Below are 27,459 nucleotides of genomic sequence, written 5' to 3' on the forward strand. Positions count from 1 at the left end.
TCCAGTCAGCAGGAGGCAATGTTTCCGTCAAATGGTGACAGACTACATGTCTTGCCCTCTCAGTGTTCTCCCACACGGCTCTTCCCTCTTCAAGTTTTGGGTCTCTAACCTGGATACATGGCCAGAGCTTAGCCAGTATGCATTTGAGGTGCTGGCTTACCCTGCTGCTAGTGTATTATCAGAACGCGTCTTTAGTGCCACAGGTGTACTAACAGACCGTAGCATGCAACTATCCTCTGATAACATTAACCGGCATACTTTTCTGAAAATTAACAAGGCCTGAATCTTGCAGGAATTTGCCAGTCCTCTTCCAGATTAAATAATTGGTTGGCAACAGTATCCAGGTCTCCCATTGTGTTCATGTTTCTACCACCTGAACTGTAATCCCTGGGCTCCAACAGTGCCAGTTGCTGCTCAGAAGTGCTGTGTGCACAGTCAACACATGCTCCAGTGTTAATGGGGTTCAGTAACGTCAGCTGATCCCCTGCTGTGTGTCCAGCAATTTCTCCTGCTCTGTCCACACTGACACTACTACAGATATTAAACTTGCTCCAATTAGGCCTCTGGCTCCACTCTGTTTCTCCTGTAATCCCTGGGCTCCAACACTGCCAGTTGCTGCTCAGAAGTGCCATCTGCACAGTCAAAACATGCTCCAGTGTTATTGGGCTTCAGTAACGTCAGCTGATCCCCTGCTGTGTGTCCGTCAATTTCTCCTGCTCCGTCCACACTCACACTACTACAGATTTTAAACTTGCTCCAATTACGCCTCTGCCTCCACTCTGTTTCTAGTATTTACCCTGGGCTCCAACACTGCCAGTTGATGCTCAGAAGTGCCATCTGCACAGTCAACACATGCTCCAGTGTTATTGGGGTTTAGTAACGTCAGCTGATCCCCTGCTGTGTGTCCGGTAATTTCTCCTGCTCTGTCCACATTCACACTACAACAGATTTTAAACTTGCTGCAATTAGGCCTCTGCATCCACTCTGTTTCCAGTATTTACCCTGCTGTTTCCCAGCAGTGTCTTTGGCACGGGTACTCCCTCCTACCCAGCCTGGTTCCAGCACGTCAGCTGTTTCCGGGTAGTGTCAATGTCACTTTGCCTCCAATACGTTGTCCTGTCAACTACAACAGATTTTAAACTTGCTGCAATTAGGCCTCTGCCTCCACTCTGTTTCCAGTACTTACCCAGCTGTTTCCCAGCAGTGTCTTTGGCACGGGTACTCCCTCCTACCCAGCCTGGTTCCAGCATGTCAGCTGTTTCCGGGTACTGTCAACGTCACTTTGCCTCCAATATGTTGTCCTGTCGGGTTGCGGTCGGGTTAGCCAACTCTATGGTGCCTGCAGTTTAGGTGCTTCCTATGTGGGCTGCGGGATCTGGCAATGACTGTGGGTTTCGGAAACTCCGGCCAGCTCGCGGCCTTGCAACTTTTTTTTTCATGGGTGCCTTCTGCTGCCTATCTGAGTTCCACTACCTTTAGCTGGTTCTTTGGAAGTCAATCTTGTATATGTCCCCCTGGGTTCCAGTAACGTCAGCTGGTTCCAGGCAGAGCCTTTGGCTTAGGTGCCTCCTTCTCTGTATCCGAGTTCCACCAACGTCTGCTGGTCCTTGGTAGTGCTTTCTGGCACGGGTACCTCCTGCTTAGTAACCAGGTTCCAGTACCATCAGCTGGTCCTCGGTAGTTCCATTGGCTCTTATACCTTCGGCTACCCATCCGTGTTCCAGTACCGTCAGCTGGTTCTCGGCAGTTCCTCAGCCTTCTTGTACCTTCTGCTACATTTCCAAGTTCAAGCTTTTTGAAATGGTTTTTGGTAATCACTCTGGTTATCCCTGACGACGACCCTAAGGCTAAGTTCACACTTTGTGGATTCCACTGCGGATTTTTCCGCAGCAGAATTCCAAAATCCGCAGTGAAAACCCGTCGCGGTTTTTACTGCGGAATTATCGTGGTTTTTACTGCGGTTTCTTCTGCGAATTTTCATCTGCAGTTTCCTATCGGAGCAGGTGAAAATCCGCAGAAAAGAAGTGACATGCTGTGGAATGTAATCCGCTGCGTTTCCGCGCGTTTTTTTCCGCAGCATGTGCACAGTGTTTTTTGTTTCCCATAGGTTTACATTGTACTGTAAACCCATGGGAAACTGCTGCAGATCCGCAGAGGTCAAATCTGCTGCGGATCCGCAGCAAAATCCGCAAAGTGTGAACATAGCCTAAAGGCTACGACCCTGAAGACCACCCTGAAGAAGACGATGACCCTGAAAACGACGACCCTGAAGACCACCCCGAAGGAGACGACGACCCCGAAAACGATGACCCTGGAGATGACGACCCTGAAGACCACCCGGATGAAGACCAAGAAAATGACCCTGAAGAAGATGACCAAGAGGACAAAGAACAAGAAGACAACCACCAAGATACAGAAGAACAAGAGACAGAAGACCAAGAAGCAGAAGAACAAGAAGCTGCAGAACAAAAGTTAAAAATCAGAGCAAAAGATATTATCTAAATTATAAGCAGAAGAAGACTAAGCAGTGTATGGTGAGTCTATGGTGAGTGGGGGTGAGTCTATTTCTCCTCTTGGTGCCCCTGGAAAATACCTGCTGCTGCAGGCAAAACTGAACGCGGACAAATCTTTTGTGACAGCAGGCAGAACGGAAGGTGTAATCTTCAAACTTTTGTAGATAACTACAGGAATGTTTGTCACAAATAAGAATATGATGAAGAAGAAGAATATGAAGAAGGTGAAGAAGTAGAATATGAAGAAGAATAGTTGAATAAGAAGAATATGAAGAATGTAAAAAAAAGAATAGGAAGAAGGTGAAGAAGAAGATGAATAAGGTGAAGAAGAAGTTGATGAAAAAGATGCTGTTGCTGAGGATGATGAAGGAGAAGGTGTGGGAGAAGTAAAAAAGAAGGTGAAGAGCATGGAAGTAGTGAAACAAATATCTGAGAAAATATAAAAAAGCTTAACATAGTCAATATCTTTGTAACTCCGAACGTCTTAAAAAAAAAATTAATTCCCGCTATTCCATTTGATTGGGCTAAACCTCTATGCCTTTAATGTCTCCTCCACCTCCCCCAATACATTCTACATTATTCTTAGTTGTTTTCCTTCATGTACAATTAACCTACAAGGAAAAGAAAGGGTTTATTTTTATTCCGATATTTGTGCCCCATTGACTTGCATTGGTTTCCGGTTTCGGAATCAGCGATTTCTGATATTTTTGGGGTATCGGTCCGATCCAATCCGATCCGATATTTCCGTATATCGGTAGGTATCGCTCAACACTAGTGATCACCTGCTTTTGGCAGCAACAAAGGAGAATCCCGACATAGTGTGGTGTGCCGTAAGGATTTTGAAGTCTGCATTCACATTGAGTGACTGGAGACAACCCCTTTAATAGCATTTCTTTTAGAATTAAAGCCTAGATCAGACAAATTAAAATGTATACCCAATGCTTTACCTGGTCAATAGTATGGAATATGTTATATGCAGCTCCTCTGGCCACTGAGAAAGCTTCAAGATGGGAAGCAGCCTGACCAACGCAGTAACTGCTGAGGATAACACTGAATAAGACCTGAAAGGAAAAAATGAAAATACACTTTGTAAATCATCACAGAATGCTGAGATTTGTTATAAAATGATCATAATATTCATTTTGCAAAACTCACCACAAGAACATTTCCAATGGTATATCCGTAATCTCCTAATATTAAGACTGAGCCATACCAAAATCCAAGTGCATATGAGGCATAAATCATAAAGTACATAAAACCAACAGACATCTGAGAGGCAATGGCCTTTTTTATTCCAATTTTTTTGGCTTCTCCCAAATTTTTTGTGTATCTAAAATATGAGAATAAAGTATTTAAATAATATATTACTTTCGTACGTGAAATGTTTTCTATACTTGACCCTACATGACATCTGTACCTTTGTAATTCTTTCTCCTGTCCTCCAAATGCGGCCACAGTTCGTATTGAAGAAAGGACCTCATCGGCTACAGATCCTGCTTTTGCATATGCTGACAGCTCCTTACTTGTCAGTTGCACCGTCAACTAAAATTGTGATAAAATTATTATTGCAATTATATTCCATATTACATACTGAACAAGCATTAACCAACAGCTTCACATCCCTGATAATAAACAAAACTGGGATACAGGGTGCAAAATTTAAAGGAGTTATCCACTTTATTTTTATTTTAACAAATGTGTTGGGGAATGATTTTATGACATCTGCTGACATACAGTACAGACCAACATTTTAGACACACCAAAAAAGTGTGGAAGGCGTCAATAACAAGCGGACAGCAATTTAGAAAGGAGAACCTATAATACTTACAGTACAGACCAAAAGTTTGGACACACCTTCTCATTTAAAGATTTTTCGATATTTTCATGACTATGATAATTGTAAATTCACACTGAAGGCATCAAAACTATGACTTAACACATGTGGAATTATATACTTAACAAAAAAGTGTGAAACCACTGAAAATATGTCTTATATTCTAGGTTCTTCAAAGTAGCCACCTTTTGCTTTGAGGTTGGCCGCTACTTTTTTTTATTGATTGTCTATCCTTAGGAATAGGCCATGAGTATATGATCAGTGGGGTGTTACACGTGGCACACCTGCCAATCAGCTGTTACTAACTCTGGTGGTGACCCAAAATTTTCGGGTGTTGCCAGAATACAGCAGCACCATCAAAACTATAGTGTCCATAACCACCATTCATTATACCCCCGGAAGAAGGCACGGCGCCGAAACGCGCGTTGGGGTGGGTGGCACCGCGGTCCCTCAGGTAACTATATTTACTACTATTATTTGGGTCATGCTCTCCTGTTATTTATAGGTTATGCTTTTGCAACCTGGTGATGTGACTTTATGGTGTTTCTGCATCTTCTACATTTGGTACATATATATATTCCTATGAAATTCTTGCACAATGCACTGGCACTTTTTTGAGCTGATTAGCAGTTTATGTTAACTATTGATTGCTTGTTGGGTACTGCCTTGCCACCTTATTTTGGTGAGTTCGTTGTCACCTCCCTGTGATCTCTATTTATTATTTGTTTTGTACTGTTTGAGCTAATAAAATTGTTACTTTTATATGAATTTGGTTCTTCTGGTGCTTTTTCTTCTCTATTGGTTCACCATTCACTTGAGTAGAGTCTACACTCAAGACTCTCAACATTCTGTGATGATTTACTCTATCTGTAGTATTTGGCTGTGGCCACTATAAAAATGACAGATTTGCTGTGTTCCGGCAGCATCCAAGAACTTCCGAGAATTTGCCTCCAGAAATAGTTCTGTATTGTCTATAGTATGTGTCATCCCCAGTCAAGTAAAACATGTTAAATTGCAATTCAGACTTACTCAGGGCAACATTAGCATGTACCGTACTTGTTTTTTCATTTAGGATAAGTTCTAAGACCCCAATACATGCAGACCAGTGAGTAGGAGTCAAATTCTATTGATTTGCCAAAAGTTGCATAATTTTTGTGCAACTTTAAGTTGTGCAAAAACTTTACAACTTTTCGGAGCAATTTGCACGAGAAATCTGGTGAATTTTCTTTGCTACTTTTTGACACTTAAAATGAATCCATACTTTGTAATTTATCTTATTAGAGAAAAATTGCGATTTTTTTCATCTTAATGATCCATTCTTTTTTCCTGAGCTAATCATTCATTCTCAAAAAATGCTCAAATCTGTCTACAACTCTGTCTCCAGTGAAAGGTCAAGTTATACCTGCTGACTATAAAAATCTATAGGAGTTAAATGGATGCAGCAGAACAGCACAAAACTGCTGAGACTTGAAGTGCAGATGAAAAAATAGCTAAAAATACAGGATATAAGTCATTTAATGGACAGAAAGCATGCTGTACCTCATGCATACAGAAGACAGTTCATTCTGAAAAGTCACCTGAACACTCAAGTTCCACTTTCATATAACTTTTCAGATTCTGATTTAGCATTATGATTATTCCTGAAGTAGGTTCACATTGATGCTGTATTACTTTGTGACCTACCGGTATTTTTACATTTTTTTTAACCAAACTTCTCAAATTGTTTTGGATATCTTCTTTAGTTGAAATTTTCAGAAATGTTTAAAAAAGTTTAATGGTCCATTACATACAAAACGTATATATTTGAGTCAAATGGTTTTTTTTTTTACAGTTTTAATGTAACATTGAACATTTTTAAGAAGATCCTCAATACAAATTGTACATTTGAGTGAAAAGAAATTGCAGTTTTAATGTATTGCTAAACATTTTTAAGATCTTTAATGCATATGTTCCAGTCATCAGTACAAGACCCACGTCACATATTAAACACATTATTTTTTAGTAACTCAAATAAAAGGAAGGCTTTACCTTAGAACAAATTGCAGTCGCAATTGTCACCAGGGGACTTGTAGCCAATATGACCAGGCCAAGTTGCCATCCTTTGATTAGTCCAATTAGTAGTCCTCCTACGGCAGATGAAACGTTCTGTACAAGATGGCCAACTTTATCTCCTATTCCATCATTAATCTTGTTGACATCTCTACAAAACGATTATTGCAGTAATTAATACATGCACTCATGTAATTGTTTTCAGAAGACAAGTTAAGAACAATGGTCCTCTTACTCTGTTAGGCGAGTGTTAAGTTCTCCAGATTTCGTAACGTCAAACCAGCTCATTTCTTGTGATAAAACGGAATGAAAAAACATCTTCCTCATCCTCCTCGTCTGTCTCGCTGCAGCTAGAACCCAAAAAGAAACTTGGCCATAGCCACATAGCAGGACAGCTGCTCCTATTGCCACGTAGTACAAGGCATACCTGGTGAAACAGAGTAATGCCATATTAGATATAATTATTGTGTCATCATGACAAAGTTCGGCTAGAAGTAATACACTCCCAAAAACTTACTCTGACATTTGTTCAGGAAGAGGTTTGAATCTATCACATGCAGCTGTGAAAAAGGGAAATTGTGTTGTATTATATTGTATTGAGTACAGCTTAAAGGGATTTTTTGCTGAGAACATAAGGGATAAATGTTAGTCTTGTTGGGGTTTACTTATTTACAAAGCAGTTTAAAGCCCCCCTGTACGCTTTAAATACCTGATGGCAGGACGATGGTTCTGCTGATTTTTGAGCCGGCATCTATCTTGTCCAACTCTTTGACAGTGTCTTATTTCTTAGAAAGGATCGGCAGTCTGACATCAGACATTCTGGATCCAAATATCCCCTGACATCATCTGTTGGAGGCCTCTGTACACATTAGACATTGGGCTGAACCCATCGATTTTGATGGATTTGGCCAACATTAATTTAAAGTGTATGGGGGACTTAACTTTTATCTTAATGATTGCATCCCCTTGCACATAATGGTGCCTGTTTGCACACTCATGAAAAAGACTGTGATCGGGTGGTCAAGCAAGCACAGTCAATCATCATTCTTTAATCTCTGCTCATCTTGCATATGTGCCGTAGTGAAATGAGACCCCTTCCCTGGCCAGATACATGCAAAAACCAATGGAAATCAGAACATGTGCAGAGGGGATCAGTGCTGTATATAATGACACTTACTAAGATGTGTCCAGTACATATATAACCAATTTTTTTTAACTTTACAAGAGTCTTGCATAAAGTTCTGTGCACAGCCGGTCAACAAATCTCATTTTACTACGGAGCATGTGCAGGATGAGTGCCTGACTACATATACTCGACCTCCCAATCGGAGGGCAGTTATCACTAAGGAGGCAATGGGCACTCATTATGATAAAAAATAAACATTGATCATATTTAATCATATGAAAATAAACATTATTTTATCAGGTATGGATTTATTCAGTTCTCATTGAACTATAACATGTCAGAAAATATCAATATACAAATAATAATAATAATAAAATAGCATTGCTCTTACTTGTGTTTTGGATTGATGAGTTGTGACATACAAGGCTGTCTGTCATTTCCCCAAACACAATGAGCATTAGTGGATGGCTTAAGCCATTTAAAACCGCTCCAAGAAATCCAGTAATCATGTAGAAAATATCCAGCCGATTCGCATATCGAAACTAACAAAGAAGAGAGTAAACACTTAATAGTTTACAATTGTAGATAGTGGAGTGGCAGAGCGGTATTGTCATCTATAAGGCTATATTGTTATATTGTAGAATTTTCAAATTTGAAAAATGTTAATTACTTGAATCTTTGTTGCATTATCAATATTAATGCCTAATAGAGGTGGACATGCTGACATAGAAGACTGCGTCCGGGTGTCCGCCTCCAGTAGGTCTAAACATCCTAAAATTTTGTGCGAAGAGCAGATGTTGACTCTGTAGACACCATTAAAGTCAATGGCCCTGTCTGCACACCCGAATCCCATCTTGCGGAGGGGGGTGTCTTTGGATGTAAACCCCGATGGGACTACTGAGCGTGGCGAAGAACACAATATGAAAGAACGCTCATACTGTCAGACTTGCTAGTGCTGTGCCCTAATAATTTCTGTGTGACCACCATAAGAATCGATATAGCTGTATTTTTTGTATGAGACTTGTGGATGCGGGTAAGGGGATGCTTTGATAGAGATTCTTACTGAGTCATCTTCTTCCTATTAATGTATCTTTGGACAGTGATCACCACTGAAGTAACTAGTGTTTCATTTTTCCATATTATGCTAAGTTGTGCCATTTCTGACATTATGGATATTAAATTGGATAAACACTGTCCTGGGTTGGAGGAGGAAGGAGAATCCATGGTTGGAGTTTGGTCTTCTAGGAGGAATTGCCATCCTAGAATCCACGAGTTGATTTTTAACCACTGTCTGTACCAAGGATCTGCTGTGGACTGATGTTACTATTATACCTGCGTATAGCGGTGCTCCAGACATTGCAAGTGGTTGTAGCCAGTATCATGGGTGAGTACAATTCAAAATGCCCTTAGTTAAAAGTGTGACCTAAGCTAGTGACTGTGGTAGCGATATATCAGTTATATGGCCCCATTCCTATTGCCAGTGGGTGACCACTATGCTCTGTGCCCAACTCCAAAGTGTAACTGCAAAGCTCTGTGCCATTAATATGTTGCATTATTGCCAAGCTCTGTACTTAATAATGTACATAACTAAAAAAGCATTGTGTCCTCATTGCGAGACTGTAACCACTTTGTAAATGAACAGATAAATGGTAATTTTATTCTAAAGATTGACCCTAGACTTTACTCATTGAAGTTGTGACTTTTACTGGGGTTAAGAGTCCAGTGGGTGGTCTCAACAAATAAATGAGAGAATAAGGCATAGTGCTTGTAATGATAGCTGTCAATCAGTGTTTAAATCAATGGAATACAATTATAATTAATATTTTCTTAAAACTAATATCTGCGCAATTCCTCCTGCTTTAAAACAATATTGCCTATAGGACAACATGGTCAGTGGGACAGGACAAGCTTTAACTATTGAATGGTTCTATTAACGAATCTCTGAAATCTGCAACCTTACAAATCTGCTTTGTGAATTGACTTACAATTTCAAATGGCCCAACCATCTTTGGTTTTTCTTTTGATTTTTTTTCTCCATCATCACTAGAAAGAAATCGTTATGTGATTTATTATTTGCTAAAATAGATAGATAGATAGATAGATAAATAGATAGATAATAGATAGATAAATAGATAGATGGATGGATAGATAGATAGATAGATAGATATGGATAGATAGATGGATTAATAGGTAAATAGACATACTGTATATGAGAGATAGATAGATAGACAGATAGAGATAGATAGATATGAGATAGATGGATAGATAGATAGATAGATAGATAGATAGATAGATAGATAGATATCGGATAGATAGATATTGGATAGACAGATATCTAGATATATGATAGATAGATAAATAGATAGATAATAGATAGATAGAGAGTAGATAGATAGATAGTTAGATAGACATATAGATATGAGATAGATGGAAAGATATTGAACTCATATGCTAGGTTCACATTGCGTTAGTGCAATCCGTTTAGCGCATACGCTAACGGAATGCGCTAACGCAATGTACAAAAAGGGATCGCGTTTAGTGATCCCGCTAGCGCAGATGCCCAATCTGCGCTAGCGAGAACGGACCCAAAAACGCTGCATGCAGCATTCGAGGTCCATCAGAAACTAACGGGACATCGCTAACGCATGCCAAAAATGGCATACATTAGCGATGCGTTAGTTACATTGTGGTTAATGGGTGCGCTAACGGATCCGTTATGTTGCGTTAGTGGTGCTATGTAACGGACTCTGTTAGCAGACTGCCACTAACGCAATGTGAACCTTATGTAACAGGACTTCCGACGTTATTCTGATTGCAGGGCCGGCGTTTGGCACAGGCAGACCAGGCAGTCGCCTGGGGCCCCCACCTAGAAAGGGGGCCCCCTGCCTCTGCAGTCCCTGTATGAAGTGCCCAGAGGGTGTACAGCAGTGAAGCAGCAGTCCCAGAACGTGTCTCCCAAATTCCCCCTGACACCCCCTCAGTGCTGTGATTTACTCCTTTGGTCCCGGAGCTCTGTGATGATTGCTGTAGGATCAGGTTTCACGGTCACATACAGCAGGGATCAGCATGGGCTCTGACCAGTCACTAAATCATTGCTTGTAATCTGATAGGGCGATGTCCTGTCACTACAGTCTGGATGACACAAGACAGGAATATTGTCTGCTGAATCAGGGCATTTATTATATAGAAATAAATGAATTCCCACATGAAATAATAAGGATAAACCATACACATATATAGTACAGGTGTGCATAGAAATCAGCGTTTTTGGTGCATTTTTTTTTTTTTGCAGCCAAAGCCTGCTCTCTTGGCAGTAAAAACACTGCTTTCAAAACACCCATTTTTTAGGGTATGTGCAGAGGATCCGGAAATGGCAGCCATTTGGATGCAGTGGACATGTGCTGCGTCCAAAGTGCTGCCATCTTTTGAACACAGGTGATTCCGCGTGTGTTCATAGAACCGTGTGGAATCCCTGCGTCCTATACATTGCAGGGGTGAGATTTCTCTTGCGGAGACTCATGTCTGCGCAAGATAAATTGACATGCTGCGGTCTGGAGAGATGCAGTTGTGAAATTCAGTCAACGGAAAATAAAAGGGTGTGCAGGAGATTTCTGAAAATCTCAGTTTTTGCTTGTGTTGTAAACTGCTGTAAACTTATTATTTGCAGAAGAAAAAGCTGCAAAAATTCTGCCTATGAACATGGCCAAAAGCTGCTTTTCAAAGTGCCAGCAGTGACCCTGCATACAGCTAATAGTGGCAGACCCATTGGCCGATATAAGGCCCCTAAATATTGGGGCCACAGTGCAATGTTATCATTTGGGGCCCCCACTTTAAATTTTTGCCTAGGGCCCCACTTTGTCTAAAACCGGCCCTGTCTGATAGACAGCCAGACCCACCTGCCTAAATGGGGGAGCTAGCTGTCAATCAGAATGATGTCAGAAGTCACTCCCTGTCACGTCAGTAGAGGCAGCTAAATCCCCAGCAGGACTGGTCTGTGACCAATCTGTGTCCGGGAAGAACGGCGCCGTTATTTATCTTAATTTGAAGAAATAAAAATAATTTTTGTAATACTTGTAATTCTTTGTACTGTACCTGGTGGTGTCTTTTGTTTCTTCTAGTAAGATTTCTGTGTTAGGATTGTTATTATTCATCCTTTTGTCATTGTCTTTAGCGTCCGTCATGATTTCACTTAAGCGAAACAACCAAGAAAACCACTATGCAGAATAGAGAAGATTGAGTTATCTTGAATTAGTCACATTAGTCTGTGCATTATCATAGCTAAAAAGTCAGTAATAAGATATCATGAAACTATAGAACTCTGTTAGTAGTACTTTATACATTTATATAATTGGAATTTGGCTGATCTGGTGAAACTGATCTTACAAATTTTATAATTTGTCTTATGAGTTCATGTCAAAAACGTCCTCAAATAATTATTAGGCCTATATTAGAAAGGCAATACTTCCTTAAGTATGATGGCTCCTTTGCCTGAAGTCACACAGCATAAAGGCTGTCATGCCCTTAAACCAAATAGTTAATAAAAAAGATAATTAAAAAATTATTAATTTACATTAACCACATGTCTAATTTACATCAGCATAGTTTTTAAACATATTTTTTGTTACTAAGTTAGAAGGATTAAAAGTTGATCAGCAATTTTTAATTTTTCTAACAAAATGTACAAAACTATTTTTTTTAGAGACCACATCACATTTGAAGAGACTTTGAGGGGCCAATGTGGCAGAGAATACCCAAATTGACACCATTTTAAAAACTGGACACCTCAAACTGCTAAAAACATGTTCAAAAACATTTATGAGGCCTTTAGGTGCTTCACAGGAATTAAAGCAATGTGGAAGAAAAAATGAAAATGTTACTTTTTCCCACAAAAATGTTGCTTTACCCACAAATTTTTCATTTTCGCAAGGGTAACAGGAGAAAATGGGCCATACAACTTATTGTGCAATTTCCCATGAGAACACAGATAACCCATATGTGGTGGGAAACTACTTTTTGGACACATGGCAGGTTTGGAAGGAAAGGAGCACCATTTGAATTTTTGAGCACAAAAATTGCTGGAATAAATAGCAGACACCATGTTGTGTTTGCAGAGCCCCTGATGTGCCTAAACAGTGGAACCCCCCCCCCCACAAGTGACCTCACTTTGGAAACTACACCCCTCAAGGAACTAATCTAGCGGTATGATGAGTACCTAAAACAGCTGCTTTACAGAATTTTATAACGTTGAGCCTTGAAAATGAAAAAAATACTGTACATTTTTCCCATAATAATATTGATTTTGCCCTAATTTCTTCATTTTCACAAGGTAAACAGGTCAAAATGAACCACAAAATTTGTGGTGGAACCCTACGGTTTGGGCACACAGCTCAGGAAGGAAGGAGCACCGATTGAATTGTGTAGCACAATTTTAGCTGAATTAGATTGTTGATGCCATGTTGTGTTTAAAGAGCTCCAGAGACATTCCAAAACAGCAGAAACCGCCACTAGTGATGCCATTTTGGAAACTACACCTCAAGAGGAATTCATCCAGGGGTGTAGTGAGCATTCACAGAATTTTATAACATTAAGCTTGCACCAATCAATGCTGTTTAACCACTTTAATGCAGCTTTCAATTATTGATTGCAGCATTTAAGTGCAGAAATCCTGACAGGACTTCTGTTTGGGAATCCACATATCTCCCTGCCATGATATGATCGTGGATTGCCAGAACCCTACTAATGGCTCCCAGAATTACTATATTGGTACACTTTTGAGGCAAAGCGACAGGCTGGCCTTCGTAGGACAGCATTACTTTCACTATAAACTGTAATTGACAGCAGATTCAAGTCCTCTAGGTGGACTCAAAAAAAGTTATAAAAACAGAAATGTAAAAATAAAGATGTTAAAAATGTTAACAAAATAGACATATTTGATATTGCCACATTTTAAAAAGTCAAGAGAGCACAAACAAATTTAAATTACTGCTAAGCAAATGTTCCAAAATAATATGGATAGCTCACCATGCAAAGACAAGCCCTCCTAGGCAGAAGAATGAAAATTTTTGGAGCTTCAAATTTTTTTTTTACACATTTTTTTTTATTTTTTTTACCACTATATACTTATTTTGTACTGACATTTTTGTACTGCCATGAAAAATCTTGCTGGCAGGTTGTTTTTGCTGCACAATGAACTCAGTGACAAACAAACCACCCAAGACCATGGCTGAATTAATTTTTTTCATGGACAGATTAACACATTTTTGTAAAATTACCCCCAATCCCGTCATACAAAAAGTAGAGTAGACCCATGTTTTGGAATCTGTTAGTACTACAGTCCCACAATCACCTTACTCGGACTTGATTATGAAGATAATTAGAATTTGGAGTTCTGTTTGCCAAAAAAATACTGAAAGTAACATCAATTTTTATAATATTAAAATTGTTACTAAAGCAGATACACTTTAGTTTAGTAATTATTACTAAAGGGAAACCGTCATTAAGAGGAAATGATCCTTCATATTGTAATAGGAATTATTTAATAAAACTTTTGCCATGTCATGGTGACATGTCTGCTTCTCAGATCGGTGGCAATTCAGTGGTGTACAGACAGAATGGGGCAAATTCATAACTGTTTTTTTCATTAGGTTTGTATATTTTTTGTATATTTTCCCCTGTTTTTCAATTCCGACATATTGATTTTTTAATTTGTGCCTTTTATAAAGTCACTTTTTAATGTATTCATCTGTGGGTGGGGTTAAGGCTTTCTGTATATTTTAGCCTGATTCATCATTTGCGACTTTCCAAAAAGTTGCAAAATTTGCTCCAGTACCCATTGGATGATTTTATGTATACCAGATTTATTGGTGCAATTTTTTCAACGTTATGCGAAATGTGCAACTTTTTGAAACAAAAAAACATCACCAAAAAGGTTAAAGACAAAAATAAAGAGGATTTTTGAAGTTGGCAAAATTCATCAACCATTTTGAAGACTTACGAACAAAACCTATCAACCAATATCGCAAGAGAAAAGTGACTTAAAAAACGCAAATGGTGAATTGAGGCCTATGTCTCTTAGCCCATAGAAGAATCTTATCTGTCTATACAGAGCTGAGCAAAGCCAATGAAGAGCTGAGCGGAGCCAATCAGAAGTGGAAGGCCACCTGAGAGAATCTTTACCCTGTCTAAGTTAACAGTGGGGGCTCTCAGACCTTGGAACCCACCAAATCAAAATCTCAGACCTGTTACCGTCATGTCGGAAGCCTTATGAAATAATAGTCCCTTTTAGTGGTCCTAAATAACATATAATAGAATGAACACATATAGTACAATCTGAACTACTACAACTATTGTAAGACTGATGTTATCATAGTTAGTATGTATTATATCCAAGAGATTTATCCTGTTAAAAAAATTCGCTATACTGACCTGATTCTAGGAAAGAGGAGTGACTGAGACAGATACCAACTTTTTCCTTTATATACAGGCAGAATAAGAGATGCGTCATCCCCTAGTTATCTAATGTAATAATTAAACATGCTGAGGGTAAAGGCTGATATTGTGCAATTAGCATTCAAAACTTTCTATGCATTCAGGATTGAGTGAGGTCATATCCTATTACTTGACAGTATAACTGTTATCTTTGCATGGTAAAGATAAAAAGATGAAAAAAAACCTTCTGTTTAAAAAGAACCTTAAGCTGATACATTCTTCCTGATCCATGGACAGCGTGTATCAGCTGTAAACTTCCCTTTAAAGGGGTTTTCTGAGAAATGTAATAATATAAATAAAATAAATAATGAACATTTAAATATTATCAATTTTTCTAAATACCTTCATTTAGCAAAAATGTATGCTTTATCTAGTGCACTCTGTAATAGAGAAAATTAAAATCATTAAACATCTCTGTTAAGGAGACACATCACCCTCACTTTATGGGACTAATAATAACTGGGGAAGAGAGAAACTAATTAATAATTGGGAAAGTGAGAGAAATAACCCACATTCAACCTCCATTGAAGTAAGAGCCTCCTGTAATGACCAGGTAATCTTGATCTAACAAAAAGCAAAATTTGGGTTTGATCATTTGTCAGTCCTGGAAGTAACAGCTTGCTGTGGGTTTTGTCAATTTTCCTAAGGAGTACCCCCTCTGCTAAGCTCTGAATAATTTTCATAACATCAGTAATCTTCTTTCATTATTCCTTTTAATTTTACATAATTGTAGTGTCACGCTGTGACTGTACATGTTTAGGGAAAAGGGCCCTGCACTGTCCCTAGGACTGGGGCCCTAATTATCCCTGCTCCCAAAGGTACCTCTGATGGTGAGAAGGTTTGGATCACATGCCTTTCTGCTCTCCTGTCATACTCTAAGCTGTCCCCTCCCAGTCACCCAGGAGGCCTGGGACAGAAATACTAGTGTAAAAATGCGTAAGACAAACATTAGTCAAACCAAAAGACATAACAAGATTTTCATAATGCCCTTCTGGGTTGTTAAGCGCCATCTTCCACTCATCCCCCTCCTTTATCCTAATGAGATCATGGGCTCCCCTGAGATCCAACTTGGAGACCATTTTGCTCAAAATAATCTGATTGAATAAATCAGCAATGAGTAGGAGAGGATATGGGTCCCAGATAGTGATCCGATTTAACTAACGGAAGTTTAAACATGGAGGCAGGCCTCCATCTTTTTTTTTTTACAAAAAAGAACTCCCTCTGCTACAGGTGAAGATGAGGTTCTAATGTGTCCCTTGGCAAGACTCTCAGAGATATAGCCTTTCATGTCCTTTCTCTCAGGACCTGACAGATTGTATAACCTGGTGTTAGGCAACTTTGCACTCGGAAGCAAGTTCACAAGACATTGATACACACACTTATGAGGCAGTTCTTGACACCCATTTTCAGAGAACACCTCCTCAAAATCAGACAGAAAAGATGAAATGTATTTGGGGAGACATAATAGTACCTAGGCAATTATTTTTGCAAAAATCACTCCACTTAATTATCTCTCTGGCCTGCCAGTCTATGACCGGATTTTGAATGGTTAACTTGGGAAGACCCAACACAAGAGGAGTAGGGAGGCCTTCCAGCAGGTAACAAGAAAGGAGCTACCTGTGAAGAGCCCCTACACAAAGGTTCACCTTATAGGCTATTTACGTAAAGGTTCCCTGACCAAGAAGTGCTGAGTCTATCACATTGACTTCACCAGCTTACTATAGGAGAGACCATGGATCTGAGTGAATCGAACATCCTCCTGCCCCACTATTTAGTAGCACACATATTGTCTCAGTTTCTGTACCTATAACCATTCTGAACGTATGATAAACTGTGACACATCTGCGGAGGAGATACATACGCCCAGGTTGCAATCCTCCACACAACCTGGGGTCTGAAGTTTTCTGACGGTTTCTGGTGTTTAGTTTAGATGGACAAGCCCCAATGAAATGACCGTTTTTGCCAGAGTAAAAGCACACCCCAGTTTTGCGGCAAACCGCCAGAGACCCACATAGTCCGGCTCATCGTTATTGGTACCCATAAAGTGTAAGTACTTAATGTGGATTATCTCCTGAAAAAAAAAATTAATTGAGTGAAACAGTTTTTTGTGTTTAGCACTCGTTTTAAATATAAGAGCAAATGATAAACAATAATTTAAAACAAAAAAGAATGGGAGGGAAAAATAGAAAAACCTAAAGCTTGCTGTGACACTGGTACTGGCACCTTTTAGATTAATTTAGTATGGAAACACAATTTGACTCTCCTGTGGTAAATCACATGAGAATCTCCTGTGATTAATTGTCAGTGCCCATGTGACATAAATTATCCAATGAATGATGACTTCACAGTTTAAAAAGCCCCATGGTACGCCCTGTTATTTGTCACAATAGTGAAGACAAAGGTGTTGCCTGAGCTGCCATCTCCAAAGACCTTGGCATCCCAGTTTCAACAGTGCGTAACCCTATTAAGAAGTTTGCCAAGCATGGAACCATCAAGAACCTCCCTGGACATGGAGGAAAGATTAAAATTAACAAGAGATGTCTTGGAAGGTTGGTACAACAACCCTAAAAAAAGAAGGTAGTGTGTACTGATTGGCCAAGATCACCTACAATAATGAATAAAATGTAAACTTTATTATACAAAAAGAATTGCAACACAAATTGGACAAGATGCAAGTTAAAAACATTAAAAGAGCCAAACAATTGTTACACATTAACCACTAGACAGTCCATGTAAGGATCAGTCAGTGAGCTCCTCCAAAGTGCTAGCTGCAGGCAGACATAATCAAACAAATGAGCATATAAATAATCAGAATATTTTTTCAGAAAAACTGATATCTGATATACTAATGCCCAAAATAACCATGAAACCTAAGGATGTTCTTATAAACCAACAATATGGTGCAAATTTCAGTACCCACCCCATATGCAGATTGAAAATGAAATGAAAAAAAAAAAAATATGGGAACAAAAAATCAGTAAAAAAAAGGTTTCAGGTAATTGCAATGAAAGGTAAAACCATATGATACACAGTGATTTTAGTAAAATATGCCCCAAACAGTTAGAAGCACTGAAGCTTCCATTAGAGTAATAGTGTAATACTGGAACCTGTCAGCAGCATGATGGTAGGGAGGAGGACCCCACGCGTATCGCCACCTTAAGTGCAGCTTCCTCAGGGAAAAGAAAGTTGGGACGTATGGTGGAAAAAACACCATGTCAAACATCCAAAGACCTGAAGGCCAACCTGGTACAGTCTGGGGTCATAATTTCAACATGTACCATACGCCGCACCATAAACCAAGCAGAATTTTTTCCAAAAAATGTGTATGACCCAGCGATGAAGAATCCACTGCACCTTTAGGGGGTCTTATATGTATAAAACTTCCATTTTATTGAAGAATAGTTGAAAAATAAAAAAGAGCACAGTTACATGCAGTCAGATCAGCCAGTGGACATCTAGAACCAACATATTTTGGCCTGTAACAAGGCCTTAATCATGGTTTCACTGAACAGAAAAAATAGACATTAAATAGCTAAGGAGACCGCAACAAAATGCAACATGTTGCGTTCGACGCGGGTCAGTGCAGCATCAAAATGACGCATGCGGAGGCATCCGCATACATCCGTATAGCCTGCGTACCCAATGTTAAAGATAGGGTACACAGGACGCATGCGAAGCTGAAGGAAGAGGCGCAGCAGTGGGCGGGGCTTGACAGAGGAACAAGGCTTTCATCCGCAGCCCTGCCAAATGCAAGTCTGAAACCAGCCTAAAACTGTCAGGCTGACTGAGATGGATGTCCATTCTCTGTCTTTTAAAGAAAGGCATTTATTTTCTCCTTCAGTCCAGCTTCATTCAGTCACCTGTCAGGCTGACTGAGCAGAGGAATGTGTGTTCATGATGCCTGATCTTAGTGGCTCTAACTTTCGTCTTGACTAGATGTTCTTCCTACTGTGTGTCCTCTGAACTCTATGACAGGCAGCACAATGATGGTGGTTGCCATCTTTCAATCCTGATAGAATGCACTAAATAAAGCATTCCTTTTTGCTAAGTATAGGTATTTAGAAACATTTTTAATATTTAAATGTGTATTATTTAGTGTATTACATTTCTCAAAGAACTTTTAAGTGAATTTACTTTGATAAATTGTTGGTTTATCCATATTCAACCTCCAAATAAGATATTCTTTTTTTTCAGCACTGAAATCCTATGTCAGTACTTACATAATGTAAATGACAGACATAGCATTCAATTATTGCGTGCTTATCTCTTGTTGTACGCTTATCTACAATCAAGGGCAAACAGTATGAGCTGACTGTGCAAAAAATATAAAATAAAGGAAAAAGAACATATTTAACCAGAAAAGGATTAATCTACAAAAATTTCACTTTTACAAAATGAAAAGGCAACCTTTTTCTAAATGGCTGCAGAGGGAACCCATCTTCCTGGATCGCGCCGGTTGATCAGCTGATCGGTGCCACAGCTGCATGTGTCGCGGCTGTGTCACAGTCACAATACATGCATGGAGAGCCCAACAAACACACGTCACATGCAACTGCAGCGCCGATCAGCTGATCAGCCGATGCGTTCCCTCTGCAGCTTATTCGGTAAGTGCTATAGCTTGCCGAATAAGAGGGAACCCGAACAAATTCACTCAACTCTAGTCATGAAGTCTAGTTGATTGCAACCTTAGCAAGGTCATTGCTTTACATTCTTTAAATTGGTGTTCTCAAGTTTGAAAGTTATTCAATTTCCATGGGAAAGGGAGATGACTTTACGATCACTGGGGGTCTGACCGTTGTGACCTCGAGAGATCTCAGGAACCCTTGTTCTGAGGAGCCCTGGCCGAAAGGACTCCATGATGGATCCTGCATGCTACCACTCAATTCATTCTAATTTTAGTTTTGAAGACCAGCTGAGAACTGCGCCCAGCAATTTCTGGTGGTCACATTAATAGTGAAGGGAGTAAGAGTGCGTATGATCAGCCATCGTTCCTTTCAGCCAGGGTTCCTAAGAACTCCAGTTACCTGAGATCTCTGAGGATCATGAAGATTGAACCACCAACAAGAGGAAAGTTATCATGAATCCCATGAAAAGGAGATAACTTTCAAACCTGAGAATACCACGTCAATGCAGTAGATTTAGAGGTTAACAGCATCTTCACAAAATGCCCTTTTCGGTAGTTTCTCCTTACACATCATACTTGCTGCATCTAAAGTATCACTTTGCCGTACTGCTTACATTACCTGTTTAATGTTTCTCTTATCCCAGCTGACATTATAGTCCTGAACATTCATTCTGAAAGGAATCTGTCAGAATGATGCACTCCTCCCAACAACAAAAAATAGTTTGTATGATCATGTTACTTTCTGAATGATAATGTATACCTTTTCTTGTGCACTGACTGCCTGAAAAATTACTGGTTTCATTCATATGCAAATTAGGCTTAAGTGCTCAGGGACTGGTAAAGCAAACCTTCCCAAATCTCTGCTTCCCTGGTGCTGTCTCCAGCCACCTTCTCCCAATGCCGCTGCAGGTGATTGAAGGTCAAAGCAAGAGACCAGGTGATGACCTCTAGGAGCTCTTGGAAGAGTTGGTCTGATGGCAACGCAGGACTGGTCTAGATTGTGCCTATAGACCATGGTCTGGCCTTCTAATTTTCTCTTTAATGGCATTTCAGAGACAGATATACCCATCTGCATTTGTACAGTCAGGCTCTGATTCGGGCTGCCTGTGATCTGGGCAACGTGAATCAGCTGACAAGTTCCCTTTAAGAACCTATCCTAAAAATAGGTAATCAATATGAAAGCCCTAGAAAACCCCTTTAAGGGCATAAAGATCTCATAAAGGGGATGGAAGACAGGAGAAACGTTAGGCTTTATGGTGGCTTCACTCTGAGATAATATATCCTCTCTGGAGTTTTACAGACATTCCAGAACTTGTATGGCACCTCACAACTGAGGCTCTAACACAAGTGTGGACCTGGCTTAGCTAATTTGACTATCCTTCAATACATTTCTCTTTCCCTTGCTACTTTGTCATTAAGATGTTGTACTTTGTAAATGTGCGATTTATTACATCTCCTTTAAACCTGTATAGTGAAGGTGAGTCATGGTTGCCTAGCAATAAGACGTCATTCTTCCATTCCTCGCCCAGAGATTACTTACGTTTATTTGACTTGTTCCTTACAATTGAAGATAAGCTCATTTTAAGCTAAAATGTGTTGTATAAATTGCACAACATTTGGACTTTTCACATAAAGTGGTGATGATGGCGTTGATAAAGGATCGGGGTGTTCGGTCAAAATTATTCTCAATTTACTGCTTGGTAATTGGTAATCTCCATTTCTGCCTTGTAATAAGCATAACAAAGAATGGCACCCTGTTACATAATTTTATATTATATCTATATGGCAGGTCAAACCAGGGCAACCCTTTAACACCAAGTACGATCTTATTTGAAGTCTCCCTTTTATCGGGTTGGTTATAATATAATTCATGATGGCGCAATTTACTGGTTATGTAATTTGGTTAATTATTTGTCAATATCAAATAATCACTATGTGACACTCTTTGTGCCAGGACTTTCTACCACCTGGACCTTGGACTGTTCTGCTTTCTTCAGCTATGTGTGGAAACTGTAGTATAAAGCAGTGTTCCTCAACCCTTTTCCTCAAAGCTCCTCAACAGAACATGTTTTCAGGATTTCCTTAGTACTAAACAGGCGAGAGAATTATTAGTAAGGCATCAGAAATTGCCACAGGTTATCTTTATAATAAGGATATACTCAAATCAGGACCTGATGGGGGGTTTTGAGGCCTGGAGTTGAGAAACACTGGTCTAAAGTAATATAGAAAAAATGTCAGTTTCCTGTCAATCAGTGATACGACCACTCACCACTGACCTGAGCGTGAGAACCGCTTCCTGTGACCTGGGGTAACCTTGGTAACGTCACTGTCGGTCACACGCAGCAGTACTCTTGTGGGTACGCTCAGCTTTCTGTGCGGACTTTCCCTATAGATTTGCTTTAGAGGCGGAAAATTGACATGTAAGAAAAGCACATGTGTTTTTAGTACATTTTCGAGGCGGAAATGCATTAAAAACGTATGTAATCCGCACCTGAATATGTCAGTATAGTTTTGTCAAAGCCAAATACCAGGATGTATGAAAAACAAAACAGCCTTTACTTACAGCATGACATACAATAAGAAACAAAAAAACACAGTCAAACAATGCAATAAAAATTCATGCTAAAAAAGCGCACACAAAAATGCATAGAAAAACAAGAAGTAACCAATATAAAAAATAGGTGCAGAAATTGTACAGAAATTCTGTGGCGTCAAAAACTCACTTAAAGCTTATTGTGGGACTGTAGCCTCAGGGAGACAACTAGTTTAATGGCTTCAGCAGTCTTACAAGAGGTCACACGTTTACTTGGACAAAATAAATGAAGGACTGTCAATTGCAACAGTGACTTTACCAACCTTTGTGACAGTGTGCTGGCAATTTTATAAGTAGAGCCTTCTTCACACCTGCATGATCTATGTGTTGCCCTTAATACAGTGGGGTGTTGTGAGGGTACAGTTGATTTTTACACTAGAGGAAGAAGCCAGTCAGCAGGGCCGGACTGGGACTAATATTCAGCCCTGGCATTTGAAGTTACACAGGCCCACTTGTCACATGGTGACTGTATAATATCTTTGTACACTTGTAGGCAGGGCGAGTTTTAGGCATAGTGGGGCCCTACGCCTACGCAAAGTTCAAAATGCTAACATATTGCACATCACACAGAAGCATTTCAGTTGTATTTACATGCGCTGATCTCAGGCTGCTAAATGATCGACAATACTGAAGTTGTTCAACGCTTGTTTCCCGGTCTAATGATGGGACAGAACGATCACTAATAGATCACTAACAGATCACCATACAGTATCATGTTATCAGCAGCACATCTACAGTTTACCCCGCCGATGTGCTGCTGAGAACAAGGATTTTTGTTCCAGCATAAACAATCTGAATATGCAGCATTTTACTTGTTTAGTAAAATACACCCCATAGTCCTCCATATATTATAATGTGCACCACAGTCCTCCATATAGTATAATACACTCCCTATAGTCCTCCATATATTCAAATGCACTGCTCAGTCCTCCATATAGCATAATACACTCCTCATAGTGCTCCATATAGTATAATGTACCGCCATAGTCATCCATGTAGTACAATTCACTTCCCATAGTATAATGCACCCTATAGTTCTTCATATAGTATAACATATTCCCCATAATCCTCGATACTGTATAATGCAGCCCACATATAGTATAATGCAGCCACCCCAGAGTATAATGCAGCCACCCCAGAGTATAATGCTGCCACTCCATAGAATATAATACAGCTCACCTCCCCATAATATATAATGTAGCCCCCATAAAATATAATGCAGTCCCCCATAGTATAACACAGCCTCCCCCATAGAATATAATATACCCCCACAATAGTATATAACAGCCACATAGCATATAACATGGCCTCCCGCATAGAATATAATATACCCCCATAGTATATAGCACAACCCGCATAGCAGATAACACAGCACATAGTAGTGTCTAACACAGCCCACATTGTAGTGTATAGCACAGCCCACATAGTAGTATACAGCAGAGCCCACATAGTAGTGTATAGCACTGCCCACATAGTAGTATACAGTACTGCCCACACAGTAGTATACAGCAATGTCCACACAGTAGTATACAGCAGAGCCCACATAGTAGTATACAGCAAGGTCTACATAGTAGTACACAGCAGAGCCCACATAGTAGTATACAGCACTGCCCACATAGTAGTATACAGCACTGCCAACATAGTAGTATACAGCACTGCCCACACAGTAGTATACAGCACTGCCCACATAGTAGTATACAGATGAGCCCACATAGTAGTATACAGCAGAGTCCACATCTCTCCTCCCCCCTAGAATGGCCCCACAGTCCAGTAAAAAAAAAAACACTCCTCACCTCTCCTCCTCCCCGCTTGGCTCCCTGCTCCTGTCTCGGCGGCTGCTGCTGCACTGCCTGCCTGCGAGTGAGTGCGCGCGCACCCGCAGTGTCAGAGGCAGAGCGGGGAATGATGGGATAGGGAGCATCAGGTGACGCTCTCTCCTCCATCATTGCATTCAACTGTACCGGCATCATAGACGCCGGTATAGTTGAATGCAGCGGCGGCGGCGCTGGGGGAGAGAAGGGTGAGTCGGCACGGCGGCCCACTACTGGCACCGGCCCTTCTGGCATTTGCCAGAACTGCCCAATGGCCAGTCCGGCCCTGCCAGTCAGGCATGGAAACACATTGTGGAATAAAAAAAGCTTCTTTATATTATTGGGTCAAGGGTCTTAATTCAGTTAGTGCAGCCCAAAATCAGGAATTGCTTTTTCTTCAATTGTTCTGGTGGAGTTCAGGAGGCAACAGAAATTGGTATTGAGCTTTCACAGGAGTTGTGCCTACACAACTCGCTCAGGTGAGCACATTACCTGGATCTATTTTATCTTTATAAAGGTGTGAGCCTATGGGATAGTGCACTCGGTTTCCCTACAGTGTTGCAAACTTTTATAGTCTTTGCTAGAGTATCACTCACAGTTCCCCTCTCTTGGCAGCAATGCCCTTAAATATCTGCACCAGTCTCCTAGCCATCTTTGGAGTGACATTCTTCTTCATGCTCAGACGATGGCTTACAGAATGCCTCTGGCGTGGCTACTCCTTGGCCATCAATCACTGTTGGTAAGTAGAGTATAGTATCTGCCACCTACGTAGGGGAATTTTCTTGACTTCTTATAGCAAAAAATAAAGGATTTGAAGTTTAAATGGCAGCAGTCGTATCACACTTGAACTCATGACTTTTCTACCAGGTTTAAGCAACTTCTATAGGATTTATTTCTCTCTGTAGTGGTGCAAAGTTGAGACTGAATAGCTTACATAATAGTAGAAAAATGAAGGACAGCACTCACCAAATCCTTAAAATAAAAGTCCTTTAATCCATGCTTTAATTGAGGACATTTTCTGTGGCGTGCAGATAACTAGGGAAGGTGTGCGGGGGAAAGACAAGAGGAAGACAACGGCCGTTTCACAGCTTTTGCTTCTATGGATCCATATTAAAAATGATGAGTTTCAACTTCCTTTTATGGGAGGTAACCTTTTTCCACATCATTAAACATACAATAAAACATAAATTATAAAAACATTACAAAAATACAGACATGTTAAATCTATTGTTAAGCCCTAATGGGCCTTAGGCAACTGTATCTAGAATCCATCTTGCTTTTCTTTATAATAATAGCCGATTGTAGTCTTCTCCTTGTAGCGGGTATTTTACTTGAAGGCTTAGAAATAGTAAAATACCCGATACAAGGAGAAAGACTACAGGAGAACTCAGGTCACAGTGCGAAATGGCCATCGTCCACCTCTTGTCTTCCCCCCCCCATACCTTCACTAGTTACCTGCACACCACAGAAAATGTCCTCGAGCATGGATTAAAGCATAGATGAAAGGACTTTTATTTGAAGGATTTGGTGAGTGCTGCCTTTCACTTCTTCTACCACTACATAACATTTTCCTGTTTCCTACCTGTGATATAATGCCATGGTCAAATAAAGCCTTACTTGTTTTCTTTCAAACCATTGCCCCTAAAGGCTAGCTTATGGCAAGAGAACCACTATCATTTGTATTGCGCCTTTCTCACAATAGACTACAAGTACATAGAGGGAGTAAATTAATCAGTTTGGTACAGAGGCGTAGCTTCTGAGTGGGCCCCTAACCAGGTAACCTTGATTACAAGTGGGTGATGCACCCTAATAGTGGAGGAAAACCTCAGCAGATGACCGCGCTATTACTGAAGATAATCTATATATATAATTGTCTAAGGGTTTTTCCGTCTGTGTGTCTTTCTGTCTGTCTGTCTGTCTTTCTGTCTGACTGTCTGTCCTGGAAATCCCGCCTCTCTGATTGGTCGAGGCCGCCAGGCACGAGCTTTGACTGCACCAATAACTAAAAGAGCCACCTTGTCAGAATGCAGCATTACTGCTGCACAAGATGGCTCTTTTAGGTTCTAACGGCTGGGGGGGTGACAGAGTCGCTTTAATATTTGGTTTCTAAGCGACGATTTCCCAGTCAGTAGTCACAGTGAAATAACATACCTGACCTGAGGTTTAAAGAATTGTTTTTCCTAGAAATAGAGTTATAGGATTTTATTATGCTGACAGGCTTTGGCCTCTGACCAAGAGAACTTCAGTACTGTGAGGGCTCAGTTTTAGTCAGCTGGCATTCATCCATTCTTGTGGCTCAGCTTAGCTGGGATTTATAGCAAGAGATGGGTCATTGACTTCTGCCTGAAATGTCAAATATATGTTCATGGGCAAGAAGATCTGGACAATTCACTTCTTCATCTGGCTCCTTCTCGCCCTCCCATACACAACTTCTTTGCTTCTTAGCAAAGGGGATGCAACGGGAGAGACTCGGACATTTCTCACCCCATTTCTGCCATCTTCCTGTACTCTGCCAGGCTTTGTCATCCCAGGCAAGTCACACATATTGTTGTCTTTACAACTGGGGTGCGGCAAAAAATAGATAAAGGAATAAACCAGTATAATCTGGTTATTAACTGTTTAGTGACCGGGAAAGGTTCAGTTTGTAAGATTTAGATTTTTTTCCTGCCCTTCTTCCAAGAGTCATAATTTTTTATGTTTCCATTGAAATAGCCATATTAGTTTTTTTCTTTGCAAGATGAATTGCAGTTTTTAATGACACTATTCACTTTATCATATAATGCACTGGATGATGGTAAAAGATGATAGTTTCCCTCATCATTTATGGGGAATTATATTTACAGTATTCATAATGGCATGGCAGAATTATTCTTCAGGTCAGTATTAGTACAGCGATACTGAGTTCCTAAAAAAATTAGCTTGTGCTGATAATTTCTGAGACATGTAAGTTTCTTATTTTTCCATCAATGGAGTTGTGTGAGGTTTTTTTTTTGTGCCTTGAGCTTTTTTATTGATACCTGTTAGGTGTTGAGTTCCCATCGCTGCACAGGGGGAATCTCGAACCATGTCCACTGCCGTTTCCCATTCTCCTCCAGCCGCAGTGGAGCCTGCTCAGCAGAGATGTCAGTCCCAGTGTCTGGCTCAAGCTGATACTGTGTGGCTGGTTACTGCTATGCTTCCAGGCTCAGCCATCGTAACCAGAGTACTGATCAGTGGCGCACAGGCACTCCTGGGACTAAGTCCTGCTTTTCTTCTTCTGAGCATGCCAGAGGGACGACCTCTTATTGGAGGTCGGGGGTCACATGCTCAGCTCCTGTAGCAGCTCCTATTGAACCACTAGGAAGGTCCTGGAGAACTTCCGCTTTGAAAGATTCGCATGGCCGCACAGCCATGCGCTAGTATAAATCAGTTATTGTGTGGG

The 27,459-nt window shown here is 40.2% G+C and overlaps 1 protein-coding gene across 2 annotated transcripts in view; it reads right to left on the minus strand.

The window, feature by feature from the left end:
- LOC138641967 (ATP-binding cassette sub-family B member 5-like) overlaps positions 1–27,459 on the minus strand; it is a 126,214-nt gene that overhangs the window by 68,863 nt on the left and 29,892 nt on the right. The window contains exons 1-10 of one of the 2 annotated variants that reach the window (XM_069729812.1): positions 14,948–14,972; positions 11,615–11,736; positions 9,508–9,565; positions 7,914–8,064; positions 6,914–6,956; positions 6,632–6,823; positions 6,376–6,547; positions 3,931–4,055; positions 3,669–3,843; positions 3,461–3,574 (exon numbers count right to left, since the gene is read on the minus strand). In XM_069729812.1, the coding sequence (XP_069585913.1) occupies positions 3,461–3,574; positions 3,669–3,843; positions 3,931–4,055; positions 6,376–6,547; positions 6,632–6,823; positions 6,914–6,956; positions 7,914–8,064; positions 9,508–9,565; positions 11,615–11,703 (1,119 nt within the window). In that variant the 5' untranslated portion in view covers positions 11,704–11,736; positions 14,948–14,972. Of the gene's footprint in view, positions 1–3,460; positions 3,575–3,668; positions 3,844–3,930; positions 4,056–6,375; positions 6,548–6,631; positions 6,824–6,913; positions 6,957–7,913; positions 8,065–9,507; positions 9,566–11,614; positions 11,737–14,947; positions 14,973–27,459 lie in introns of those variants that run through there. The other variant, XM_069729811.1, reaches the window with a different exon arrangement.

This window comes from Ranitomeya imitator, chromosome 6, assembly GCF_032444005.1.
Source record: "Ranitomeya imitator isolate aRanImi1 chromosome 6, aRanImi1.pri, whole genome shotgun sequence".
NCBI classification, from domain to species: Eukaryota; Metazoa; Chordata; class Amphibia; order Anura; family Dendrobatidae; genus Ranitomeya; species Ranitomeya imitator.